The 23,176-nt window shown below is 54.1% G+C and overlaps 2 protein-coding genes across 2 annotated transcripts; both read right to left on the bottom strand.

Annotated features, from left to right (window-relative positions):
• Window positions 1-1,760: 1,760 nt before the first annotated feature.
• LOC116411526 (probable splicing factor, arginine/serine-rich 6) lies at window positions 1,761-2,380 on the bottom strand (the record flags this gene model as incomplete). The annotated part of the gene is made up of 3 exons (XM_031903944.1): window positions 1,761-1,808; window positions 2,027-2,113; window positions 2,330-2,380. Coding segments are annotated over 3 exons (186 nt in total), but the record flags the coding sequence as incomplete, so codon positions are not given.
• A 1,457-nt stretch (window positions 2,381-3,837) lies between these two features.
• LOC116411724 lies at window positions 3,838-17,878 on the bottom strand. Its single transcript, XM_031904553.1, has 6 exons — window positions 17,752-17,878; window positions 15,492-15,605; window positions 14,390-14,511; window positions 13,677-13,744; window positions 5,227-5,281; window positions 3,838-5,075 (listed from the first exon to the last, which is right to left on the bottom strand). The coding sequence occupies exons 2-6, from the start codon at window positions 15,511-15,513 to the stop codon at window positions 4,263-4,265; spliced, it is 1,080 nt and encodes a 359-aa protein (XP_031760413.1). The 5' UTR covers window positions 15,514-15,605; window positions 17,752-17,878; the 3' UTR covers window positions 3,838-4,262.
• Window positions 17,879-23,176: the final 5,298 nt, after the last annotated feature.

The following is a 23,176-nucleotide window of genomic DNA, read 5'->3' as shown; positions in this document are numbered from 1 at the left end:
GTGAGGCATGCTGGGAGCTGTAGTCCAGCAACACCAGGGCTGTATTCTTAAAGCAATATTGCCCAATAAAACTTTCCCAGCTGATGTGAGTAAATCCGGCTCCCTGTTCTCTGTTCCTGCAATTGGAGTTGGGAGCAATAAGCACAGTTTCCCAGCACTGAACAAGTCTGTCCCTTTATCCCCATGTCTGATTCCTGTGCCATATAATGAGGGGAAAATGCCATCATTATCTCTATATGTAAGGTACCAGCAAGGGGCCTGACACAGGGAATCAGCATTCTCATTGGTCACTGCTCTTGCACTTACAGTCACATGTTGCTCAGTAGAATTCTCATTGGGGAATTTTCTTGCCTCTATAATTACATTTTCTAGCAACTCCTATAACAACACTAGGGGGCGCCGTGGGGCAGTGTTATGCTTGGGTTTATATCCCCTTTAACTCTTTCCTGTCTCTCACACATGATTTTCTTTATGATTTGGCTCCACAAGGCGCTTGTACCAAAAATTCATTTCCTATGGGAATTTGGGTCAACTTTTAGTATGAGTTATATTCTGAGACAATTCCTACCCCTGCCCCTGCTCCTACCCCTGCCCCTGCTCCTACCCCTGCCCCTGCTCCTACCCCTGCCCCTGCTCCAGCTCCTGCCCCTGCCCCTGCTCCAACCCCTGCCCCTGCTCTTACCCTGCCCCTGCTCTTACCCCTGCCCCTGCTCCAACCCCTGCCCCTGCCCCTGCTCCAGCTCCTACCCCTGCCCCTGCTCCAGCTCCTGCCCCTGCCCCTGCTCCAACCCCTGCCCCTGCTCTTACCCCTGCCCCTGCTCTTGCCCCTGCCCCTGCTCCTACTCCTGCCCCTGCTCTTACCCCTGCCCCTGCTCCAGCTCCTGCCCCTGCCCCTGCTCCAACCCCTGCCCCTGCTCTTACCCCTGCCCCTGCTCTTGCCCCTGCCCCTGCTCCAACCCCTGCCCCTGCTCTTACCCCTGCCCCTGCTCTTGCCCCTGCCCCTGCTCCAACCCCTGCCCCTGCTCTTACCCCTGCCCCTGCTCTTGCCCCTGCCCCTGCTCCAACCCCTGCCCCTGCTCTTACCCCTGCCCCTGCTCTTGCCCCTGCCCCTGCTCCAACCCCTGCCCCTGCTCTTACCCCTTGCCCCTGCTCTTACCCCTGCCCCTGCTCCAACCCCTGCCCCTGCTCTTGCCCCTGCTCCAACCCCTGCCCCTGCTCTTACCCCTGCCCCTGCTCTTACCCCTGCCCCTACTCCTACTCCTGTCCCTGCTCTTACCCCTGCCCCTGCTCCTACCCCTGCCCCTGCTCCTGCTCCTACTCCTGTCCCTGCTCTTACCCCTGCCCCTGCTCCTACCCCTGCTCTTACCCCTGCCCCTACTCCTACTCCTGTCCCTGCTCTTACCCCTGCTCCTACTCCTGCCCTTGCCCCTGCCCCTGCTCCTACTCCTGTCCCTGCTCTTACCCCTGCCCCTGCTCCTACCCCTGCCCCTGCTCTTACCCCTGCCCCTGCTCCTACCCCTGCCCCTGCTCCTACTCCTGTCCCTGCTCCTACTCCTGTCCCTGCTCTTACCCCTGCCCCTGCTCCTACCCCTGCCCCTGCTCTTACCCCTGCCCCTGCTCCTACCCCTGCCCCTGCTCTTACCCCTGCCCCTGCTCCTACTCCTGTCCCTGCTCCTACTCCTGCCCTTGCCCCTGCTCCTACCCCTGCCCCTGCTCCTACTCCTGTCCCTGCTCCTACTCCTGCCCTTGCCCCTGCTCCTACTCCTGTCCCTGCTCCTACTCCTGCCCTTGCCCCTGCTCCTACTCCTGTCCCTGCTCCTACTCCTGCCCTTGCCCCTGCTCCTACTCCTGTCCCTGCTCCTACCCCTGCCCCTGCCCCTGCCCCTGCTCCAACCCCTGCCCCTGCTCTTACCCCTGTCCCTGCTCCTACCCCTGCCCCTGCTCCTACTCCTGTCCCTGCTCCTACCCCTGCCCTACCCCTGCCCCTGCTCCTACCCCTGCCCCTGCTCTTACCCCTGCCCCTGCTCCTACTCCTGTCCCTGCTCTTACCCCTGCCCCTGCTCCTACCCCTGCCCCTGCTCTTACCCCTGCCCCTGCTCCTACTCCTGTCCCTGCTCTTACCCCTGCCCCTGCTCCTACCCCTGCCCCTGCTCTTACCCCTGCCCCTGCTCCTACCCCTGCCCCTGCTCTTACCCCTGCCCCTGCTCCTACTCCTGTCCCTGCTCCAGCTCCTGCCCCTGCCCCTGCTCCAACCCCTGCCCCTGCTCTTACCCCTGCCCCTGCTCCTACTCCTGTCCCTGCTCCTACTCCTGCCCTTGCCCCTGCTCCTACCCCTGCCCCTGCTCCTACTCCTGCCCTTGCCCCTGCTCCTACTCCTGTCCCTGCTCCTACCCCTGCCCCTGCTCCTACTCCTGTCCCTGCTCCTACCCCTGCCCCTGCCCCTGCCCCTGCTCCAACCCCTGCCCCTGCTCTTACCCCTGTCCCTGCTCCTACCCCTGCCCCTGCTCCTACTCCTGTCCCTGCTCCTACCCCTGCCCCTACCCCTGCCCCTGCTCCTACCCCTGCCCCTGCTCTTACCCCTGCCCCTGCTCCTACTCCTGTCCCTGCTCTTACCCCTGCCCCTGCTCCTACTCCTGTCCCTGCTCCTACCCCTGCCCTTGCCCCTGCTCCTACTCCTGTCCCTGCTCCTACCCCTGCCCTTGCCCCTGCTCCTACTCCTGCCCTTGCCCCTGCTCCTACCCCTGCTCCAACCCCTGCCCCTACTCCTACTCCTGTCCCTGCTCCTACTCCTGTCCCTGCTCCTATTCCTACTCCTGCCCTTGCCCCTGCTCCTACCCCTGCCCTTGCTCCTACCCCTGCCCCTTCTCCTTCCCCTGCCCCTGCTCCAGCTCCTGCCCCTGCTCCTACCCCTGCCCCTGCTCCTACCCCTGCCCCTGCTCCTACCCCTGCACCTGCTCCTACCCCTGCCCTTGCTCCTACCCCTGCCCCGGCTCCTACCCCTGCCCCGGCTCCTACCCCTGCCCCTGCTCCTGCTCTTACCCCTACCCCTGCTCTTACCCCTACCCCTGCTCTTACCCCTGCCCCGGCTCCTACCCCTGCCCCGGCTCCTACCCCTGCCCCGGCTCCTACCCCTGCCCCTGCTCCTGCTCTTACCCCTACCCCTGCTCTTACCCCTACCCCTGCTCCTACACCTGCTTCCACTGCTGCCCCTACCCCTGCTCCTACACCTGCTTCCACTGCTGCCCCTACTCCTCCCCTGCCCCCTCGCCCTTTGCTCAGGCACCCACTCTAGGCCCCGCCACCCATTCGGTGCTCTAGAACTCCAACAGCAGAATTCCGGTTCCCCTTTCTCTAGAGAAGACTTTGAGCCGCATGTGTCTATGGAACTTTCTGGAATCCCAGCAGGCACTGCTCATGGATCAGGGCCCGGCAGGATTCTCCCCAGTGTCCCGTTTGGTGAGTTCAACCCTGACTGTACTGCGCTATGGATCCTGGTAGCGCTACATAAATACACAAGCCTGTATAGGGGTAAGTGTCACAGCACAAAACTAGGATTTTCCAAATAAAAAGGGCGGAGCTAGGCTTTAGCGACCAATGACCTTCAATTGTCCCTCTACTTGGGGAACAGGGTGCAGTTCAGACATCTGCCAATAGGTGGCAGCAGAACTCATCTACTGATCAGTGGAATTGGTGATCCAGTCAGTAGAACTTTGAAATTGTGGGAGATAAGAGAAGTGACGTGGGGTACCAGGTACCACCCAGCGCCCCCGGGGGCTGCTAATCCTCTCGGGTTACTGAGGCAAAACATGAGAACATTTTTGTTTAAAAAAATTTCCATTTTCTAAAATCAGCTAAAAACAAACCATTTTATTATAGGTCTCTGATTGGCTGAGCTGCTGCATAGAATGGGGAGTGGCTACGAGTCACAGCTGAGCCAATACCGGCCCCCGGTGCATGGAAGAACTTGTATCATGGCACAAAGGGGCTCATCCATCAACACTCGGCAAATCTGCACCTACCAACAGCCCATAGCAACCAATCAGTGATCAGCTGCCGCTTCTAGAACAATGAAAGCAAAATCTGATTGGTTGCCTTGGGTTACTGCCCACATACAGATTTGCCCAGTGTTTAAAGGACCACAATGCTCTAATATTGGAAATAGTGGCAACGCCCCCTTCACCCACAGGCTGGTACAGCTGGTACCGACATGCCCAAGGGGTAGAACTGTGCCGCTGGTTATACCCAACTGTCGGGCAATCACGTCATGCATAGTCCCCGTCCCTCCGACTGCGAACATAAAACATGTTCCTGATGCCCTGGTTAATGGCTGTACGGCCTCTGGCTAAAGCCTCGTCCGCCATGTCTTTGGGGAAGTAGTCATGGAAGGCATGCTGGATGGCATGGACTCGCCTGGGGCTGAGGGGCATTTTCTGATCTGTGCCATTGAAGTTGTGCCCATAGAGTTCCTCCTCTGTGAAAAGCAGCTTGGCAAGTTGCCATCCAAAGGGCCCGGGGTTGTTGACGTCTACTTGTCTCCGGATAGACATGGCCAAGTCTTCGCCCACCCTCAACTCCACGGCATTGGCTGGCACGTTGGGTGAGCTGATGATGGTGACGGGACCCTGCCAATCACAGTGGAAACGTTGCTTCCTCCGTCTCTTAACAACGGGGAAACATGGAGAACCGGAGCTGGAGACGTAATGCACTGGGGGGTTGTGAGAGACAATTGGTTGGTCTTCATCGTCCTCCTCGATGCCCAACTTTAATGTTGGAGAGTGATCGTTATCAGAGAGAACTTCATGCCCCCCTTTCCCAGGCTCATCGGGGGGGCCCTCAGGCAATGGGGGGCTCCTTCCCTCCTCGTTCTTGTTACAACAGCTCATAAATTCAACAATTTCATCCAAGGAGCTGAAACAATAGACAGGGGGGGTCTGCGTGGCCACCTCATTCCCTTGAAACCTTGGATATAGCCCCTCTTTTACCCCCGGCTCCAGCTTTACAGGGGAAGGGGCAAGAGGTGGGCTGTCTGGGAAGGGGTCCTCTCTGCAGCCCAGAATCTGAATCTCCTGGATTTCCTGCAAGCAGAGAAAGGAGAATAGACTCTTCCCAGCAAACCAAACCCAACATCTAAACCCAACGAGGAGGCCATGAGGTGCTCAACCCTGCAGCGCAATTGGGCTACAAACGGACCAACGTGCAGTGAGGCCGGGGTAGAGTTCTGCCCACCTGGTTCTGCACCAACATCTTCCGTCTGATCAGCGCCAGCGGCTCCTTCTGTTTGCTGGAAAACAGGGGTTTGTTATTCCATAGGGAAAAAACGCTAAAATTACTGTTCCTTGTACCTATCTAATGTATCTGCCAGTACCACTGATTCAGGGGGGGGGGGGGTCCCACAACTTCCCAGCCCCCCCTGTAACTCCCCTTCCTTGTACCTATCTAATGTATCTGCCAGTACCACTGATTCAGGGGGGGGATCCCACAACTTCCCAGCCCCCCCTGTAACTCCCCTTCCTTGTACCTATCTAATGTATCTGCCAGTACCACTGATTCAGGGGGGGGGGGATCCCACAACTTCCCAGCCCCCCTGTAACTCCCCTTCCTTGTACCTATCTAATGTATCTGCCAGTACCACTGATTCAGGGGGGGTCCCACAACTTCCCAGCCCCCCCCTGTAACTCCCCTTCCTTGTACCTATCTAATGTATCTGCCAGTACCACTGATTCAGGGGGGGGGGATCCCACAACTTCCCAGCCCCCCTGTAACTCCCCTTCCTTGTACCTATCTAATGTATCTGCCAGTACCACTGATTCAGGGGGGGTCCCACAACTTCCCAGCCCCCCCTGTAACTCCCCTTCCTTGTACCTATCTAATGTATCTGCCAGTACCACTGATTCAGGGGGGGGGGATCCCACAACTTCCCAGCCCCCCTGTAACTCCCCTTCCTTGTACCTATCTAATGTATCTGCCAGTACCACTGATTCAGGGGGGGGGGATCCCACAACTTCCCAGCCCCCCTGTAACTCCCCTTCCTTGTACCTATCTAATGTATCTGCCAGTACCACTGATTCAGGGGGGGGGGGATCCCACAACTTCCCAGCCCCCCTGTAACTCCCCTTCCTTGTACCTATCTAATGTATCTGCCAGTACCACTGATTCAGGGGGGGGGGATCCCACAACTTCCCAGCCCCCCCTGTAACTCCCCTTCCTTGTACCTATCTAATGTATCTGCCAGTACCACTGATTCAGGGGGGGGGGATCCCACAACTTCCCAGCCCCCCTGTAACTCCCCTTCCTTGTACCTATCTAATGTATCTGCCAGTACCACTGATTCAGGGGGGGTCCCACAACTTCCCAGCCCCCCCTGTAACTCCCCTTCCTTGTACCTATCTAATGTATCTGCCAGTACCACTGATTCAGGGGGGGGGGGATCCCACAACTTCCCAGCCCCCCTGTAACTCCCCTTCCTTGTACCTATCTAATGTATCTGCCAGTACCACTGATTCAGGGGGGGGATCCCACAACTTCCCAGCCCCCCCTGTAACCCCCCTTCCTTGTACCTATCTAATGTATCTGCCAGTACCACTGATACAGGGGGGGGGGTCCCACAACTTCCCAGCCCCCCTGTAACTCCCCTTCCTTGTACCTATCTAATGTATCTGCCAGTACCACTGATACAGGGGGGGGGGGTCCCACAACTTCCCAGCCCCCCCTGTAACTCCCCTTCCTTGTACCTATCTAATGTATCTGCCAGTACCACTGATTCAGGGGGGGGTCCCACAACTTCCCAGCCCCCCTGTAACTCCCCTTCCTTGTACCTATCTAATGTATCTGCCAGTACCACTGATTCAGGGGGGGGGTCCCACAACTTCCCAGCCCCCCTGTAACTCCCCTTCCTTGTACCTATCTAATGTATCTGCCAGTACCACTGATTCAGGGGGGGGATCCCACAACTTCCCAGCCCCCCCTGTAACTCCCCTTCCTTGTACCTATCTAATGTATCTGCCAGTACCACTGATTCAGGGGGGGGGGATCCCACAACTTCCCAGCCCCCCCGTAACTCCCCTTCCTTGTACCTATCTAATGTATCTGCCAGTACCACTGATTCAGGGGGGGGGATCCCACAACTTCCCAGCCCCCCTGTAACCCCCCTTCCTTGTACCTATCTAATGTATCTGCCAGTACCACTGATTCAGGGGGGGGGGATCCCACAACTTCCCAGCCCCCCCTGTAACCCCCCTTCCTTGTACCTATCTAATGTATCTGCCAGTACCACTGATTCAGGGGGGGGGGGGATCCCACAACTTCCCAGCCCCCCCTGTAACCCCCCTTCCTTGTACCTATCTAATGTATCTGCCAGTACCACTGATTCAGGGGGGGGGTCCCACAACTTCCCAGCCCCCCCTGTAACTCCCCTTCCTTGTACCTATCTAATGTATCTGCCAGTACCACTGATTCAGGGGGGGGGGATCCCACAACTTCCCAGCCCCCCCTGTAACTCCCCTTCCTTGTACCTATCTAATGTATCTGCCAGTACCACTGATTCAGGGGGGGGGATCCCACAACTTCCCAGCCCCCCCTGTAACTCCCCTTCCTTGTACCTATCTAATGTATCTGCCAGTACCACTGATTCAGGGGGGGGGTCCCACAACTTCCCAGCCCCCCCTGTAACTCCCCTTCCTTGTACCTATCTAATGTATCTGCCAGTACCACTGATTCAGGGGGGGGGGATCCCACAACTTCCCAGCCCCCCCTGTAACTCCCCTTCCTTGTACCTATCTAATGTATCTGCCAGTACCACTGATTCAGGGGGGGGGGATCCCACAACTTCCCAGCCCCCCCTGTAACTCCCCTTCCTTGTACCTATCTAATGTATCTGCCAGTACCACTGATTCAGGGGGGGGGGTCCCACAACTTCCCAGCCCCCCCCTGTAACTCCCCTTCCTTGTACCTATCTAATGTATCTGCCAGTACCACTGATTCAGGGGGGGGGTCCCACAACTTCCCAGCCCCCCCTGTAACTCCCCTTCCTTGTACCTATCTAATGTATCTGCCAGTACCACTGATTCAGGGGGGGGGGATCCCACAACTTCCCAGCCCCCCCTGTAACTCCCCTTCCTTGTACCTATCTAATGTATCTGCCAGTACCACTGATTCAGGGGGGGGGGATCCCACAACTTCCCAGCCCCCCCTGTAACTCCCCTTCCTTGTACCTATCTAATGTATCTGCCAGTACCACTGATTCAGGGGGGGATCCCACAACTTCCCAGCCCCCCTGTAACTCCCCTTCCTTGTACCTATCTAATGTATCTGCCAGTACCACTGATTCAGGGGGGGGATCCCACAACTTCCCAGCCCCCCTGTAACTCCCCTTCCTTGTACCTATCTAATGTATCTGTCAGTACCACTGATTCAGGGGGGGGGGGATCCCACAACTTCCCAGCCCCCCCTGTAACTCCCCTTCCTTGTACCTATCTAATGTATCTGCCAGTACCACTGATTCAGGGGGGGGGGGATCCCACAACTTCCCAGCCCCCCCTGTAACTCCCCTTCCTTGTACCTATCTAATGTATCTGCCAGTACCACTGATTCAGGGGGGGGGGTCCCACAACTTCCCAGCCCCCCTGTAACTCCCCTTCCTTGTACCTATCTAATGTATCTGCCAGTACCACTGATTCAGGGGGGGGGGTCCCACAACTTCCCAGCCCCCCCTGTAACTCCCCTTCCTTGTACCTATCTAATGTATCTGCCAGTACCACTGATTCAGGGGGGGGGGGATCCCACAACTTCCCAGCCCCCCTGTAACGCCCCTTCCTTGTACCTATCTAATGTATCTGCCAGTACCACTGATTCAGGGGGGGTCCCACAACTTCCCAGCCCCCCCGTAACTCCCCTTCCTTGTACCTATCTAATGTATCTGCCAGTACCACTGATTCAGGGGGGGGGATCCCACAACTTCCCAGCCCCCCTGTAACTCCCCTTCCTTGTACCTATCTAATGTATCTGCCAGTACCACTGATTCAGGGGGGGGTCCCACAACTTCCCAGCCCCCCCGTAACTCCCCTTCCTTGTACCTATCTAATGTATCTGCCAGTACCACTGATTCAGGGGGGGGGATCCCACAACTTCCCAGCCCCCCTGTAACTCCCCTTCCTTGTACCTATCTAATGTATCTGCCAGTACCACTGATTCAGGGGGGGGAACCCACAACTTCCCAGCCCCCCCTGTAACTCCCCTTCCTTGTACCTATCTAATGTATCTGCCAGTACCACTGATTCAGGGGGGGGTCCCACAACTTCCCAGCACCCCCCTGTAACCCCCCTTCCTTGTACCTATCTAATGTATCTGCCAGTACCACTGATTCAGGGGGGGGGGATCCACAACTTCCCAGCCCCCCTGTAACCCCCCTTCCTTGTACCTATCTAATGTATCTGCCAGTACCACTGATTCAGGGGGGGGGATCCCACAACTTCCCAGCCCCCCCTGTAACTCCCCTTCCTTGTACCTATCTAATGTATCTGCCAGTACCACTGATTCAGGGGGGGGTCCCACAACTTCCCAGCCCCCCCTGTAACTCCCCTTCCTTGTACCTATCTAATGTATCTGCCAGTACCACTGATTCAGGGGGGGGGATCCCACAACTTCCCAGCCCCCCTGTAACCCCCCTTCCTTGTACCTATCTAATGTATCTGCCAGTACCACTGATTCAGGGGGGGGGGGTCCCACAACTTCCCAGCCCCCCCTGTAACCCCCCTTCCTTGTACCTATCTAATGTATCTGCCAGTACCACTGATTCAGGGGGGGATCCCACAACTTCCCAGCCCCCCCTGTAACTCCCCTTCCTTGTACCTATCTAATGTATCTGCCAGTACCACTGATTCAGGGGGGGGGGGGTCCCACAACTTCCCGGCCCCCCTGTAACTCCCCTTCCTTGTACCTATCTAATGTATCTGCCAGTACCACTGATTCAGGGGGGGGGTCCCACAACTTCCCAGCCCCCCCTGTAACTCCCCTTCCTTGTACCTATCTAATGTATCTGCCAGTACCACTGATTCAGGGGGGGATCCCACAACTTCCCAGCCCCCCCGTAACTCCCCTTCCTTGTACCTATCTAATGTATCTGCCAGTACCACTGATTCAGGGGGGGGTCCCACAACTTCCCAGCCCCCCCTGTAACTCCCCTTCCTTGTACCTATCTAATGTATCTGCCAGTACCACTGATTCAGGGGGGGGATCCCACAACTTCCCAGCCCCCCCTGTAACTCCCCTTCCTTGTACCTATCTAATGTATCTGCCAGTACCACTGATTCAGGGGGGGAGATCCCACAACTTCCCAGCCCCCCCTGTAACTCCCCTTCCTTGTACCTATCTAATGTATCTGCCAGTACCACTGATTCAGGGGGGGATCCCACAACTTCCCAGCCCCCCTGTAACTCCCCTTCCTTGTACCTATCTAATGTATCTGCCAGTACCACTGATTCAGGGGGGGGATCCCACAACTTCCCAGCCCCCCTGTAACTCCCCTTCCTTGTACCTATCTAATGTATCTGCCAGTACCACTGATTCAGGGGGGGATCCCACAACTTCCCAGCCCCCCTGTAACTCCCCTTCCTTGTACCTATCTAATGTATCTGCCAGTACCACTGATTCAGGGGGGGGATCCCACAACTTCCCAGCCCCCCTGTAACTCCCCTTCCTTGTACCTATCTAATGTATCTGCCAGTACCACTGATTCAGGGGGGGGTCCCACAACTTCCCAGCCCCCCCTGTAACTCCCCTTCCTTGTACCTATCTAATGTATCTGCCAGTACCACTGATTCAGGGGGGGGATCCCACAACTTCCCAGCCCCCCCGTAACTCCCCTTCCTTGTACCTATCTAATGTATCTGCCAGTACCACTGATTCAGGGGGGGGTCCCACAACTTCCCAGCCCCCCCTGTAACTCCCCTTCCTTGTACCTATCTAATGTATCTGCCAGTACCACTGATTCAGGGGGGGGATCCCACAACTTCCCAGCCCCCCCCCTGTAACTCCCCTTCCTTGTACCTATCTAATGTATCTGCCAGTACCACTGATTCAGGGGGGGGATCCCACAACTTCCCAGCCCCCCCCCTGTAACTCCCCTTCCTTGTACCTATCTAATGTATCTGCCAGTACCACTGATTCAGGGGGGGGATCCCACAACTTCCCAGCCCCCCCTGTAACTCCCCTTCCTTGTACCTATCTAATGTATCTGCCAGTACCACTGATTCAGGGGGGGGGATCCCACAACTTCCCAGCCCCCCCTGTAACTCCCCTTCCTTGTACCTATCTAATGTATCTGCCAGTACCACTGATTCAGGGGGGGGGTCCCACAACTTCCCAGCCCCCCCTGTAACTCCCCTTCCTTGTACCTATCTAATGTATCTGCCAGTACCACTGATTCAGGGGGGGGGGTCCCACAACTTCCCAGCCCCCCTGTAACTCCCCTTCCTTGTACCTATCTAATGTATCTGCCAGTACCACTGATTCAGGGGGGGGGGGTCCCACAACTTCCCAGCCCCCCCTGTAACTCCCCTTCCTTGTACCTATCTAATGTATCTGCCAGTACCACTGATTCAGGGGGGGTCCCACAACTTCCCAGCCCCCCCTGTAACTCCCCTTCCTTGTACCTATCTAATGTATCTGCCAGTACCACTGATTCAGGGGGGGGTCCCACAACTTCCCAGCCCCCCTGTAACTCCCCTTCCTTGTACCTATCTAATGTATCTGCCAGTACCACTGATTCAGGGGGGGGGGGTCCCACAACTTCCCAGCCCCCCCTGTAACTCCCCTTCCTTGTACCTATCTAATGTATCTGCCAGTACCACTGATTCAGGGGGGGGTCCCACAACTTCCCAGCCCCCCTGTAACTCCCCTTCCTTGTACCTATCTAATGTATCTGCCAGTACCACTGATTCAGGGGGGGTCCCACAACTTCCCAGCCCCCCCTGTAACTCCCCTTCCTTGTACCTATCTAATGTATCTGCCAGTACCACTGATTCAGGGGGGGGGGATCCCACAACTTCCCAGCCCCCCTGTAACTCCCCTTCCTTGTACCTATCTAATGTATAAGCCCCCCCCAGCCCAATAAATAGTGACTGTCTGTGGCACCTTACAGCCCCCCTGGCATTCCCAGTACCCAGAGGCACAAACAGCCCCCCAGCCCAATAAATAGTGACTGTCTGTGGCACCTTACAGCCCCCCTGGCATTCCCAGTACCCAGATGCACAAACAGCCCCCCCAGCCCAATAAATAGTGACTGTCTGTGGCACCTTACAGCCCCCCCTGGCATTCCCAGTACCCAGATGCACAAACAGCCCCCCCAGCCCAATAAATAGTGACTGTCTGTGGCACCTTACAGCCCCCCTGGCATTCCCAGTACCCAGATGCACAAACAGCCCCCCCAGCCCAATAAATAGTGACTGTCTGTGGCACCTTACAGCCCCCCCGGCATTCCCAGTACCCAGATGCACAAACAGCCCCCCCAGCCCAATAAATAGTGACTGTCTGTGGCACCTTACAGCCCCCCCTGGCATTCCCAGTACCCAGAGGCACAAACAGCCCCCCCCCAGCCCAATAAATAGTGACTGTCTGTGGCACCTTACAGCCCCCCCTGGCATTCCCAGTACCCAGAGGCACAAACAGCCCCCCCAGCCCAATAAATAGTGACTGTCTGTGGCACCTTACAGCCCCCCTGGCATTCCAGTACCCAGAGGCACAAACAGCCCCCCCAGCCCAATAAATAGTGACTGTCTGTGGCACCTTACAGCCCCCCTGGCATTCCCAGTACCCAGAGGCACAAACAGCCCCCCCCCCCAGCCCAATAAATAGTGACTGTCTGTGGCACCTTACAGCCCCCCTGGCATTCCCAGTACCCAGAGGCACAAACAGCCCCCCCAGCCCAATAAATAGTGACTGTCTGTGGCACCTTACAGCCCCCCCGGCATTCCCAGTACCCAGAGGCACAAACAGCCCCCCCAGCCCAATAAATAGTGACTGTCTGTGGCACCTTACAGCCCCCCTGGCATTCCCAGTACCCAGAGGCACAAACAGCCCCCCCAGCCCAATAAATAGTGACTGTCTGTGGCACCTTACAGCCCCCCTGGCATTCCCAGTACCCAGAGGCACAAACAGCCCCCCCAGCCCAATAAATAGTGACTGTCTGTGGCACCTTACAGCCCCCTGGCATTCCCAGTACCCAGAGGCACAAACAGCCCCCCCCCCCCAGCCCAATAAATAGTGACTGTCTGTGGCACCTTACAGCCCCCCCCGGCATTCCCAGTACCCAGAGGCACAAACAGCCCCCCCAGCCCAATAAATAGTGACTGTCTGTGGCACCTTACAGCCCCCCCGGCATTCCCAGTACCCAGAGGCACAAACAGCCCCCCCAGCCCAATAAATAGTGACTGTCTGTGGCACCTTACAGCCCCCCCGGCATTCCCAGTACCCAGAGGCACAAACAGCCCCCCCCCCAGCCCAATAAATAGTGACTGTCTGTGGCACCTTACAGTTGCCCAGGGATGGGGAGTGCCCAAGTGCCACTATAGCCAGTCGTAGCCCAGAGTGGGAGGCTGTACCAAGGCTGAGCCAGTTGGAGGCTGTACCAAGGCTGAGCCAGGAGGGGGCGCTGGAGGACACAGAGTAAGTTTCAGACTCACCTTTTCTTTGTAAGAGGCACTTTGGGAATAGTAACTTGTACTGCGGGGGGCGGGGCTTCCTCTGGGCTCTGGAAAGTACAGAAAGGGGTTACAGGTAGATCAGTATTAGCTGGTACCGGTCTAGTCCGACCCCCCCCCCGGATACAACTGGTAAATAATAAGGTTGTGCCCCTTAAATGTTATATAATGGGTGTATGAGCTCTCATGGTGTCACAGACAGACCCCTCTGGGGTATTCTAATCTCCAGGCACTGGGGGGCTCATCCTGCTGCTATAGTATCTGGTAGGGGGGGCTCATCCTGCTGCTATGGTATCTGGTAGGGGGGGCTCATCCTGCTGCTATAGTATCTGGTAGGGGGGGCTCATCCTGCTGCTATAGTATCTGGTAGGGGGGGCTCATCCTGCTGCTATAGTATCTGGTAGGGGGGGCTCATCCTGCTGCTATAGTATCTGGTAGGGGGGGCTCATCCTGCTGCTATAGTATCTGGTAGGGGGGCTCATCCTGCTGCTATAGTATCTGGTAGGGGGGCTCATCCTGCTGCTATAGTATCTAGTAGGGGGGCTCATCCTGCTGCTATAGTATCTGGTAGGGGGGGGCTCATACCACAGCAGCCCAAGGATTTTAGGGGAGACACCTCTTTACACACAGAGCTGGAGATTCCAATTGGTGGGAAGGGGCACAGGTACCGGCACTGACCCCCGACCCCCCCTCACCTGTACAACCATCCTGACGCTGCTGTTTTTCCGAGGGGTTCGACCCACAGAGGACATTTCTGAGAAGTGGGTTTGGTTTTCATGGAAAGGGGGCAGCACTGTGAGCAGGGGGGTCCGAGGGACTGGGGAGAGAAAGACACTGAGTTACTGGCACTGAATCCCCCCCCCCAGTCTACAATTATCAAATGGTTTCTCCCCCTGCTCCCCGAACCCCCTTCCCCTCTCTCCTTCTGTCTCTCGTCCCCTCTCCTTTCCTTTTCTATTCCCCCCCCAACTGTTTGGCCTTACTCCCCCCCATCCTCCCTCTTCTCCCCCCTTCTATATTTCCCCTCTCCCCCCATTTGTCTCTCTACTCCCCGAACCCCCTTTCCCTTCCCCTCTCTCCTTCTGTCTCTCATCCCCTCTCCTTTCCTTTTCTATTCCCCCCCCCAACTGTTTGGCCTTACTCCCCCCCATCCTCCCTCTTCTCTCCCCTTCTATATTTCCCCTCTCCCCCCATTTGTCTCTCCCCGAACCCCCTTTCCCTTCCCCTCTCTCCTTCTGTCTCTCATCCCCTCTCCTTTCCTTTTCTATTCCCCCCCCAACTGTTTGGCCTTACTCCCCCCCATCCTCCCTCTTCTCCCCCCTTCTATATTTCCCCTCTCCCCCCATTTGTCTCTCTACTCCCCGAACCCCCTTTCCCTTCCCCTCTCTCCTTCTGTCTCTCATCCCCTCTCCTTTCCTTTTCTATTCCCCCCCCCAACTGTTTGGCCTTACTCCCCCCATCCTCCCTCTTCTCCCCCCTTCTATATTTCCCCTCTCCCCCCATTTGTCTCTCCCCGAACCCCCTTTCCCTTCCCCTCTCTCCTTCTGTCTCTCATCCCCTCTCCTTTCCTTTTCTATTCCCCCCCCAACTGTTTGGCCTTACTCCCCCCCATCCTCCCTCTTCTCCCCCCTTCTATATTTCCCCTCTCCCCCCATTTGTCTCTCCCCGAACCCCCTTTCCCTTCCCCTCTCTCCTTCTGTCTCTCATCCCCTCTCCTTTCCTTTCCTATTCTATTCCGCTGGGCCCAATTACAATAATATAATTGATTAATTATAATAAGGGGGGGCCGTTACATACATGTTTTTCTCACACAGCACATGAAACTCGTGTAGGGAGGCCCGTGTTATATACATGGGGGGGTTCCTGGGGGGGATGTTTATTTGAGGCGCAGACCCCGTCTGTCTCTTGTACCTGGGAAAAGAGAGTAAAATGCAAGTGAAATAAACAGAAAAACAGAATCAGATTTATTCATTTTAATCTACTAAATTCACGAAAATCCTGAATGTAAAGATCCTGAATGTTTAGAGTAAAAGTTTCTAAGTTTGGGATCGGACTATTCTGTGAGCGGAACGGCCGCCCCGGGGCCGATGGGTATCCCAACTGTGTTATTGTTTTGGGTTTTTTTTAAATATTTTTCAAAATAAAATAACATTTTTGTTGCGATCAATTTTTTTACATTCAGATTTTTTATAAATATTCTAGGGATCAATAAATTACCTACGTCAAGTTTATTTGTGATTTTTATTTGCTTTCAGATAGAAACACCCTTTGTTTCATCCAGATACCCCTGCACACGGGGCAGTAAGGGCAAATAATATATATATACAGGGCAGTGTGATTATATGATATACAGTGAGGTGTGGGCTGTGTATTGTATCATGGGTATTGTTATATAGAGAATAATGTAAGGGAATGTTATACAATGATGTGCTAAACGAAATATTAATAATAAGTATATAATAATGTAATAAGATAATATATATGATAGATATACAGGTATCGGACCCCTTATCCAGAAACCCGTTATCCAGAAAGCTCCGAATTACGGAATGCCCATCTCCCATAGACTCCATTTTAATCAAATAATTCAGAATTTTAAAACTGATTTCCTTTTTCTATGTAGAAATAAAACAGTACCTGTACTTGATCCCAACTAAGATATAATTACCCCTTATTGGGGCAGAACAGCCCTATTGGGTTTATTTAATGGTTAAATGATTCCCTTTTCTCTGTAATAATAAAACAGTACCTGTACTTGATCCCAACTAAGATATAATTACCCCTTATTGGGGCAGAACAGCCCTATTGGGTTTATTTAATGGTTAAATGATTCCCTTTTCTCTGTAATAATAAAACAGTACCTGTACTTGATCCCAACTAAGATATAATTACCCCTTATTGGGGCAGAACAGCCCTATTGGGTTTATTTCATGGTTAAATGATTCCCTTTTCTCTGTAATAATAAAACAGTACCTGTACTTGATCCCAACTAAGATATAATTACCCCTTATTGGGGCAGAACAGCCCTATTGGGTTTAATTAATGTTTTATTGATTTTTTAATAGACTCAACGTATGGAGATCCAAATTACGGAAAGACCCCTTATCCGGAATACCCTTGGTCCCGAGCATTCTGGATAATGGGTCCTATACCTGTAATAATAAGATAATACAATAACATTAATACTATATAACAAACAGAAATATATTTGGTGTAGGAAGAAGTAATAAAACAATAGGATTCAGTAGGTACAAGGTAAAGTTATAGGATCATATTGAGCGCCAACATATACCGCAGCGCCGTACAATAAATACACCTGACATACACAGCAGCCAATGACGGGTACACCAGGTAAGGCAGGCCCTGCCCAAGAGCTTACAGTCTAAAGGATAATATGATGCAGGACAGTGACATAGGGCAATAGGATCCAACAGTACAGATAATATTACTGACCCCCGTAATTAAATAGAGCAGTGGGGGGGGGGGGGGGGGGGGGGGGCGGGACCTGTTCCCAAACACATAGTGGGAATGAATTGCAGGCTGCAGTTTAACCCTGCACTGTCCTGTCTCCCTGCCATTATGTTTAATCACCTGACCTGATACCTGCCCGGCGGAGCATCATGGGAGTAATCTGTCATAGTGAGTGACAGTTATTATACAGGGTGATATATATGTGCATATACAGTATGTGTGTGTATATCTGTGTGTATGTGTGTATATGTGTGTATATACTGTATGTATGTGTATATATATGTGTGTGTGTGATTTTCCCAGAGACTGGAGGTCAGGCGAGGACATAGCACAGAACATAATAATAATAATAATAATAATAAGAGCGTCATGTCTCACTGGCTCCACCCCCTGTTACCCCCCCCCCGATACCCTCCATTTCCTGCTGGGGGTCTGACAGTGAGCTCTGTGCAGCCAGCTGTGCACTTCCTGTGTGCATCCCATAACCCTTCCCTACCCCATATATCCCCCTGGGCAGCTGGACCCCAGCAAGGAGGCTGCCATACTGTCCCCCCCCCCCCATGGAATATGATTGGTGCATAGTTACCCTTGTGCTGCAGTCACTCTGCCTGTGCCTTGCTCTGTGTCTATGGAGAGGGGCAACGGGGTCCGGCAGCAGCCCCAGCTGGGGGGAGAGGGGAGCAGGCAGCAGCCTGGGGGGAGAGGGGTGAGGGGAGCTGAGAGGAACTGAGAGGAGCTGAGTGGGGGTGAGTGGAGTGGGAAGCTGAGTGGGGGTGAGGGGAGCTGAGTGGGAATGGGGGGAGCTGAGTGGGGGTGAGGGGAGCTGAGTGGGAGTGGGGGAAGCTGAGTGGAGTGGGGGTAGCTGAGTGGGGGTGAGTGGGAGTGGGGGAAGCTGAGTGGAGTGGGGGTAGCTGAGTGGGGGTGAGGGGAGTGGGGAGCTGAGTGGGGGTAGCTGAGTGGGGGTGAGAGCGGAGACTCGGGCTGCAGTGAGGGCAGGATTGGGGGGAGGGCGAGTATTAAGACTGCCGTCAGCATGAATGGCTAATCACACTGCGTTGTTAACTCATTGGGGAGGGGGCAGCGCTCACAGGCCGGCAGCAGCCCGGGCAACCCAGGGAAGGAGCTGCCACCTGGCTACTAACTGGTTAATCCTGATGTGCCAGTCTGCCCCCCCCCAATAGGCGGCTATGGAACCGGTTGGCAATGCGTTGCTATGGGGCACCGTGCCAGGCTGCCTGCTCTTCTGCACAATATGCCATCGATGCCCTGACAGTGCCAGAGACACGGGGGCCAGAGACAGACCTGCCAGATGCCCCCATACAGGGTGAGGTTTGACCCCCCAACACATCATTTAAATAACAGTATAAGTAATTGTTCATTCAACTGCATTTTCTGGTAAATTGTTATGGTTTGTCCCCCCCCCCCCCGACATGGTACATCCGCCCGGCACTGCCCTTTAACTCAGAGCAGGAGTAGTTAATACCCGGACTGACTAACCGGCACCAGCAGGGCAAGAATTGGGCACTGGGTCCCACCCCGGGATTGGCTGAAGCTGCAGACCCTTAGTGCCAGGGGGCCGGTCCTGCCCGGGTACTTCATACTCACATACACTGGGACACTGCGCTGAGACTAATAATATATAGATAGATAGATAGATAAATGATAGATAGATGATAGATAGATAGATAGATAGATAGATAGATGATAGACAGATAGATAGATAGATGATAGATAGATAGATAAATGATAGATAGATGATAGATAGATAGATAGATAGATAGATAGATAGATAGATGATAGACAGATAGATAGATGATAGATAGATAGATAGATAGATAGATAGATAGATGATAGACAGATAGATAGATAGATAGATAGATAGATGATAGACAGATAGATAGATAGATAGATAGATGATAGATAGATAGATAGATAGATAGATAGATAGATGATAGATAGATAGATAGATAGATAGATAGATAGATAGATGATAGACAGATAGATAGATAGATAGATAGATAGATAGATGATAGATAGATAGATAGATGATAGATAGATAGATAGATGATAGATAGGTAGACAGACAGATAGATAGATAGATAGATAGATAGACAGACAGACAGACAGACAGACAGACAGACAGATAGACAGATAGATAGATAGATAGATAGATAGATAGATAGATAGACAGACAGACAGACAGACAGACAGACAGATAGATAGATAGATAGATAGATAGATAGACCTTGCTCGGCAGACCTTGTTGAACTACAACTCCCAGCGGGTTGGTACAGAGCCAGAGTGATTGATGGAAGCTCAGTACAAGTGATGGGGGGGTATTTGTGCCCCACATATTACACTGTTAATCCATTGTTTGCCCCCGGCCCACAGATATTCTGCCCCTTGTCAGGCACTGACAGCTCAGCAAACACCCTTTATTCCCCTGTTCCTGTGTTTATTTGCCCCCCTCAGGGGGTCAGACATAACCACTAACCTCTGCCCTTGTCAGCAGGGGGGGCACAAACAAACAAACAACCCCTGACAGCCCCACAATAGGGGCATCACCATCTCTAAAGGCCTGTGGCACCGAGCGTTTGGTGGATTTATTAATATTGGCCAATCTGAGGTACCCCGGGCCCCTCAGTACTGAGTATGGGGGGGGGGGGGGGGCTGAGGGGCCACAACTTGTACTGCTCTCATATAAATCATTATAATAAAATACCAAAAGCCAGATCAGCCAATCAGAAATCAGCATACAAACAGCAGACTTACACATGCTCCCTGCTGATTGGTTTCTGTGGGTTACTGTAAATATTCCCCCTCCCCCTGGTATCACTTGCACCCCCATAGCTCTTATTATACATATAGAATCACTGGGGTAACAGTCACCCCGCTATAGTTCCAGGGGTACCCAGGGCACAAATAAGCACTCACCCCAAATCCCCCCCTAACTGGCCTTCAGGCTGGGCCCCCTTAGCCCATAACAAGGTTACAGATATATAGAAACATTGGGGTAACAGTCACCCCGCTATAGTTCCAGGGGTACCCAGGGCACAAATAAGCACTCACCCCAAATCCCCCCTAACTGGCCTTCAGGCTGGGCCCCCTTAGCCCATAACAAGGTTACAGATATATAGAAACATTGGGGTAACAGTCACCCCGCTATAGTTCCAGGGGTACCCAGGGCACAAATAAGCACTCACCCCAAATCCCCCCCTAACTGGCCTTCAGGCTGGGCCCCCTTAGCCCATAACAAGGTTACAGATATATAGAAACATTGGGGTAACAGTCACCCCGCTATAGTTCCAGGGGTACCCAGGGCACAAATAAGCACTCACCCCAAATCCCCCCCTAACTGGCCTTCAGGCTGGGCCCCCTTAGCCCATAACAAGGTTACAGATATATAGAAACATTGGGGTATCAGTCACCCCGCTATAGTTCCAGGGGTACCCAGGGCACAAATAAGCACTCACCCCAAATCCCCCCCTAACTGGCCTTCAGGCTGGGCCCCCTTAGCCCATAACAAGGTTACAGATATATAGAAACATTGGGGTAACAGTCACCCCGCTATAGTTCCAGGGGTACCCAGGGCACAAATAAGCACTCACCCCAAATCCCCCCTAACTGGCCTTCAGGCTGGGCCCCCTTAGCCCATAACAAGGTTACAGATATATAGAAACACTGGGGTAACAGTCACCCCGCTATAGTTCCAGGGGTACCCAGGGCACAAATAAGCACTCACCCCAAATGCCCCCCTAACTGGCCTTCAGGCTGGGCCCCCTTAGCCCATAACAAGGTTACAGATATATAGAAACATTGGGGTAACAGTCACCCTGCTATAGTTCCAGGGGTACCCAGGGCACAAATAAGCACTCACCCCAAATCCCCCCCCTAACTGGCCTTCAGGCTGGGCCCCCTTAGCCCATAACAAGGTTACAGATATATAGAAACATTGGGGTAACAGTCACCCCGCTATAGTTCCAGGGGTACCCAGGGTACAAGCACTCACCCCAAATCCCCCCCTAACTGGCCTTCAGGCTGGGCCCCCTTAGCCCATAACAAGGTTACAGATATATAGAAACATTGGGGTAACAGTCACCCCGCTATAGTTCCAGGGGTACCCAGGGCACAAATAAGCACTCACCCCAAATCCCCCCCTAACTGGCCTTCAGGCTGGGCCCCCTTAGCCCATAACAAGGTTACAGATATATAGAAACATTGGGGTAACAGTCACCCCGCTATAGTTCCAGGGGTACCCAGGGCACAAATACTCACCCCAAATCCCCCCCTAACTGGCCTTCAGGCTGGGCCCCCTTAGCCCATAACAGAATTAAATGGTATATTGCCATTACAGGGAAACACTGTGGCATTATGGGTAATTGAGGGGGATTGTGGGTAATTATGGGTGGCTGGTGCCAGTCGGTGCCATGGTGCAGGGAGTGACCCAGTAGACGAATGGGTCGGTGCCGCTGGGAGTGGAATGGAGGTTGTTACTAGGTGCCCCCAGCAGGGCAGTTATTTGCACACTCGGGGGGGGGGGGCAGATGAGTGGGGGGGCAGCTGGGATGATCCCACAAGCAGGACATTGGGATGAGAGCAGATCCGTGTTTCCCTGCACCTCGGGGGGAGAATTCCCAGCAGGGGCCCCCAGGGGCCGGATTCCTCAGCCCAAACAGTTTAGTAAATCCTCAGATCCTGGTTACACAGAGCGGGGGGCACAGTAACCCCCACGCAAAGCTGAATTGGCTCCGGTCAGGTCTCATCTCATCTCCAGCGACTCGGGGCCCAAACAGCTAATTCCATCAGCTCTGGTGCCCAGTCTGTGCCCAACAGAATATGGGGGGGGGGTACAGACTGTGTCCTGTAGGTACTAATGCCGGGGGTTATAGGAGGCCACTATTGCATTCCCATCAGTCCCTGCCCCAGTGAGCTTACAATCTAAGGTCCCTATCCCATTCCCATCAGCCCCTGCCCCAGTGAGCTTACACTCTAATATCCCTATCCCATTCCCATCAGCCCCTGCCCCAGTGAGCTTACAGTCTAAGGTCCCTATCCCATTCCCATCAGCCCCTGCCCCAGTGAGCTTACAATCTAAGGTCCCTATCCCATTCCCATCAGCCCCTGCCCCAGTGAGCTTATACTCTAAGGTCCCTATCCCATTCCCATCAGTCCCTGCCCCAGTGAGCTTACAATCTAAGGTCCCTATCCCATTCCCATCAGCCCCTGCCCCAGTGAGCTTACAATCTAAGGTCCCTATCCCATTCCCATCAGCCCCTGCCCCAGTGAGCTTACAATCTAAGGTCCCTATCCCATTCCCATCAGTCCCTGTCCCAGTGAACTTACAATCTAAGGTCCCTATCCCATTCCCATCAGTCCCTGCCCCAGTGAGCTTACAATCTAAGGTCCCTATCCCATTCCCATCAGCCCCTGCCCCAGTGAGCTTACAATCTAAGGTCCCTATCCCATTCCCATCAGTCCCTGTCCCAGTGAACTTACAATCTAAGGTCCCTATCCCATTCCCATCAGCCCCTGCCCCAGTGAGCTTACAATCTAAGGTCCCTATCCCATTCCCATCAGTCCCTGTCCCAGTGAACTTACAATCTAAGGTCCCTATCCCATTCCCATCAGTCCCTGCCCCAGTGAGCTTACAATCTAAGGTCCCTATCCCATTCCCATCAGCCCCTGCCCCAGTGAGCTTACAATCTAAGGTCCCTATCCCATTCCCATCAGCCCCTGTCCCAGGGAGCTTACAATCTAAGGTCCCTATCCCATTCCCATCAGCCCCTGTCCCAGGGAGCTTACAATCTAAGGTCCCTATCCCATTCCCATCAGCCCCTGCCCCAGTGAGCTTACAATCTAAGGTCCCTATCCCATTCCCATCAGCCCCTGCCCCAGTGAGCTTACAATCTAAGGTCCCTATCACATTCCCATCAGTGCCTGCCCCAGTGAGCTTACAATCTAAGGTCCCTATCCCATTCCCATCAGCCCCTGCCCCAGTGAGCTTACAATCT

The sequence above is a fragment of the Xenopus tropicalis genome, chromosome 6, assembly GCF_000004195.4.
Source record: "Xenopus tropicalis strain Nigerian chromosome 6, UCB_Xtro_10.0, whole genome shotgun sequence".
NCBI classification, from domain to species: domain Eukaryota; kingdom Metazoa; phylum Chordata; class Amphibia; order Anura; family Pipidae; genus Xenopus; species Xenopus tropicalis.
Note: the sequence above shows the minus strand (reverse complement) of the source record. Positions and strands in the feature narration are given on the sequence as shown.

What these genes read in the sequence shown, in the direction of transcription:
- LOC116411724 (XM_031904553.1), bottom strand. Translation starts at nt 15,513, where the DNA reads ATGTGCTGTGTGAGAAAAACAT. An exon ending in GCGTCAGGATGGTTGTACAG is followed by an intron (nt 13,745 to 14,389) that starts GTGAGGGGGGGT and finishes TGTACTTTCCAG; the next exon opens with AGCCCAGAGGAAGCCCCGCC. An exon ending in GTGCCTCTTACAAAGAAAAG is followed by an intron (nt 5,282 to 13,676) that starts GTGAGTCTGAAA and finishes CCTGTTTTCCAG; the next exon opens with CAAACAGAAGGAGCCGCTGG.